Source organism: Lolium perenne, chromosome 7, assembly GCF_019359855.2.
Source record: "Lolium perenne isolate Kyuss_39 chromosome 7, Kyuss_2.0, whole genome shotgun sequence".
Taxonomy (NCBI): Eukaryota; Viridiplantae; Streptophyta; class Magnoliopsida; order Poales; family Poaceae; genus Lolium; species Lolium perenne.
The window spans coordinates 212,038,544-212,042,223 of NC_067250.2; the positions used below are offsets into that span (position 1 = coordinate 212,038,544).

The 3,680-nt window shown below is 49.7% G+C and overlaps 1 protein-coding gene across 1 annotated transcript; it reads right to left on the reverse strand.

Moving 5' to 3' along the window:
- Nucleotides 1–557: 557 nt before the first annotated feature.
- LOC127314297 (NAC domain-containing protein 43) lies at nucleotides 558–3,052 on the reverse strand. Its single transcript, XM_051344748.2, has 3 exons — nucleotides 2,695–3,052; nucleotides 2,125–2,423; nucleotides 558–1,827 (listed from the first exon to the last, which is right to left on the reverse strand). The coding sequence occupies exons 1-3, from the start codon at nucleotides 2,864–2,866 to the stop codon at nucleotides 1,084–1,086; spliced, it is 1,215 nt and encodes a 404-aa protein (XP_051200708.1). The 5' UTR covers nucleotides 2,867–3,052; the 3' UTR covers nucleotides 558–1,083.
- Between the last annotated feature and the right edge of the window lie 628 nt (nucleotides 3,053–3,680).

Sequence of the window (3,680 nt, forward strand, 5' to 3'; positions counted from 1 at the left end):
CGACAAGCGAGATAACGATCTGCGTCCAGCATCTCTTTCTGTCCAGCCTCCATGGTCGTCACCGCCATAATGCACGATCACTAATTTAATTAATCACCTAACTAACCAACTATGTTTGCTAATTCAAGGTAAATACCTTTTTTTTGCACACGGGTACTATCTAATGTCAAAGGAAAATTTTAACGAGTGAACATTTGGATTCTAATCCCCTGAAACCAACGAGTCGTCAGCTGTCAGATTTTTTTTTATCTGATGTTGATTATTGACAGCCGCCAACAAAACATTTTGCACACGGCTAATATATATATAATATCAAAGGAAAATTATATCAGAGAACATTCGGATTTTTCTCACCAGAAGCGGACGAGTTGCTAGCCGTCCAATTTTTTTGCTGTCGATGAATGACAATTGACAACTGCCATGAAAAAAGTTAAAATAATTTGCCACATGCATGGTAATTATTGGTTCCTCCTAGATCGTTCGCTCTGAAAATGTCAGACAATATAGGCATCCTTGTCAAAAATATATGGCATTCTAGCTTTTTACAGATGAAAGAATTTGCAGAAAAGTTATACCGCCTTCTCTTGGAAAAAAAGAATCACACAAACATTTTGCAGAAAAGCTATACCACCTTCTCTTAGAGAAAAAAAGAATCACACAAACCCTGTGCATACCACACCTCACAGAACTATGCAGTAGTTACAAATTAATTAATATATCGTAGGTCGATCTTAATAATTATAAGTAGCCGTATGCTAATTCATAGTAACATATATTGTACTCATAAGGGTTAATTAAACAATAAGAGACGGGTGCGATCACTGTGAAAGTGATATTCCAACTTACTGCCCGCTTTAATCCCCTTTTTTCTTTCGCTTAATTTTCTCCCACACACCAATCTAATCACCTTTGAGATCTCTGTCTCTCTCGCTGTTGATCTCACTAGCTCTCTTTTATTGTTTCTCTTCTTCTTGCTGTTGAAGTAGTCTTTTTGCTGTACTAGGGCAGCTTCTGTCCACTGTCCTGCCTCGCCACCTTTCGGGCCCTCAGCTCGCTCGCCATGGCGGTGCCTACTGTACAGTTTTACCGTGAGACGTGGCTCAGTCGCTCGGACGACGCCGCGGATCGTGCGAAGGTCCACAGGTCGTCGTCGCTGCTGCCGGCGCCGCCCGTAGCAGTCCCGCCGAGCAGCCTCGTTGCGGCGGCGGAGTAGAAGGCCAGCCCGTCGACAGCTGCGTTGTCGAGGACGTCGTTGTCGCCTGCATTTCCGTCGCTGGCGCCGTCGAAGCAAAGCTGGTCCGTGGACGCGTCATGCTGGCCGTTCAGGTGGGACGCCACGAGCCTGTCCATCATGGCCCAGTCCGTGATCCCGCTGTCACGCTGTGGGAAGTGCAGCTCATCGGCGCAAGCGGACAGCTCCCGGTTGCCGCTGTCGAGTCCGAGTCCGAGCGGCGTCGTCGTTGACGTCCGCGGGGTGGCCGCGGAGGACGGGCTCTCGAGAGGAGGTAGCTTCATGAATCCTTGGCCACCGAGCACCGTCTCGATGGGGCGGAGGTACCTAGACGCTGCAGGCCTCGGCCGAGGGGAGGATAGCTCGTGCTCCTGCTTGCACGACCGTCCCATGTAGTGCAGGATCTGGTCGAGCGCGTCGTCGCTGGAGTAAAGCGGCGAGGAGGAGCGCGCCGCCTTGCCGCCTTCATCTCGACCGCCGCCGCGCTTGCCGCTTCCGCCCCCGGCCTCCTTGTGGTGGTGTTTCTTCTTGAACACCCTGCAGACCACCCACCCGTCCTCCCCGCCGGTGTCCGACGATGCGGCGGCAGTGACGACCTGAGCATGACGTACGGCATCCAAATTAGACAAGGGCAGGCAGGTGTTAATTATTATTACCTTTTGGGGCACATGAAGCACATGGAAAAAGCTTAATCATTAGTGCAGTGAGAGAGTGTGTAGGGTGCGAGGAAGAAGAAGAAGAAAGGCTGGCTAGATGGTGTGTCAAGGTCTCAAGGAGCAAGCTAGGACGCTCGTACGCCTATCATTGCACCACCACCACGTATAATTTTTACGGCAGCAAACAATTAATGGTGATCGGTGCATTAGCTAGGCAATTGAGCTATGTAATCGTACCATGGCGGTGGCGGTGGCATCAGCCCCGGCCCCGGCGGCGGAAGAAGGATCTTCGAGGCGGTACTCGTGCATGATCCAGTCCGATTTCTGGCCGTGGGGAGCGCGGCCCTTGTAGAAGACGAGCGTCTTGCGCATGCCGATACGCTTGACGGCGTTGTAGATGGCCTTGTCGCGGCCGGTGGCTTTCCAGAACCCTGCCGCCGTCGCCCGGTTCGTCCGCGTTCCCGTCGGGTACTTCTTGTCCTTGTGGCTGAAGAAGTACCAGTCGTTCTGAGGGCCCGAACCGATCTTGCATTTCTCTGCAATTGCACCCAAATTAACCAAGCATTTCGATCTCTTAGACGGGCTGCTAATTCATTCATATGCATGGATCATGGCCGTACAGGTACAACCACATCACCTAAGATCACCTTAAGAAATTACTACTAGTTGCATTCGTCACCAAGATGCATGGAGTACGCAAGGCGTACTAGTTTGCACTGTGAAACTACCAATCGGTTCAAGAACCGTGCAATTAAGACGGCCATGGCATCACAAGAAGGATAAGTAAGATGGTGTTTGTTACTATACCTTGGATGTCCCATGGCTCGAGCTTGTTGAGATCGATGTCGCGGATGACGTCGAGGTCGATCTGCTCGGAGGCGACCTTCTTGCGGAGGTAGTAGTTGAGGAGCTCCTCCTCCGTGGGGTGGAAACGGAACCCCGGCGGGACGCACGACTGCCCGTTCACCGAGATACTCATTGCTCGCTGTCGACTGCCGGTCGGCGTCGAGCTCTTGCAAGGATCGAGTGATAAATTGCTAGCTAGCTAGTGACGAACAAGCTCGCTGTGTGTTGTGTGTTAAGGGCTAGTGCATAATTAGGCAGAGGGAGAGATTTGAGCTAGCTAGCGGGTGAGGGAGAAGCTAATGGAGAATGGGATGAGCCGGCGGTGTGGGAGGAAAGGTGGCCATTTATATAGTGGTTGCAAAGTTGCTAGAGATGGAGAGAGAGGGAGAGAGATGATCGGAGGTTGATATTGCCATCATTCTATGCTGTTGGGTGCAGCTCTTTGCTCTGGTCACTGGGGTGGGGTTAGTTTTGCCACCCACCCCTGACAAAGATGTCCAGAGAGAGAAAAAACTATTTTCAGAGAAATAACAGTATTGTGTGTACCGAGAACAGTTAATCTAGATTTTATCATGGTTCACATGCGCTGCTATTACTACTACATAGCTGATGTGTGCATCGGAGTTTATACTACTTTGGTGGTAATTAATCACATGTGCGTGTTTTTTAATCTGTAAGCTAGCTAAAGGTCTTTTTTTTTTTGCTACAAAACAATATAACCTGCTACACTACTTTTCAGAGCTAGCTATAGGTACAAAACTCAATGATAAAAATGGACCAGCTTCTATCTTAAGGTACTGTTCATCTCAATCGGTCACATGAGGACATGCACGTAAAAAGTACAATTATCACTAGTAGAAAACCTCTCATCCATCTAAGCCATTGGTACCGGTTCCCTTACGAACCGGTACCAATGGGGTCATTAATACCGGTTCAAGGGCTCTGGC

Coding starts and splice junctions, on each gene's coding strand:
- LOC127314297 (XM_051344748.2), bottom strand. CDS start 2,866: ATGAGTATCTCGGTGAACGGGCAGTCGTGCGTCCCGCCGGGGTTCCGT. Junction 2,424..2,694: donor CGAGCCATGGGACATCCAAG/GTATAGTAACAA, acceptor GTGCAATTGCAG/AGAAATGCAAGATCGGTTCG. Junction 1,828..2,124: donor ATGCCACCGCCACCGCCATG/GTACGATTACAT, acceptor CGTCATGCTCAG/GTCGTCACTGCCGCCGCATC.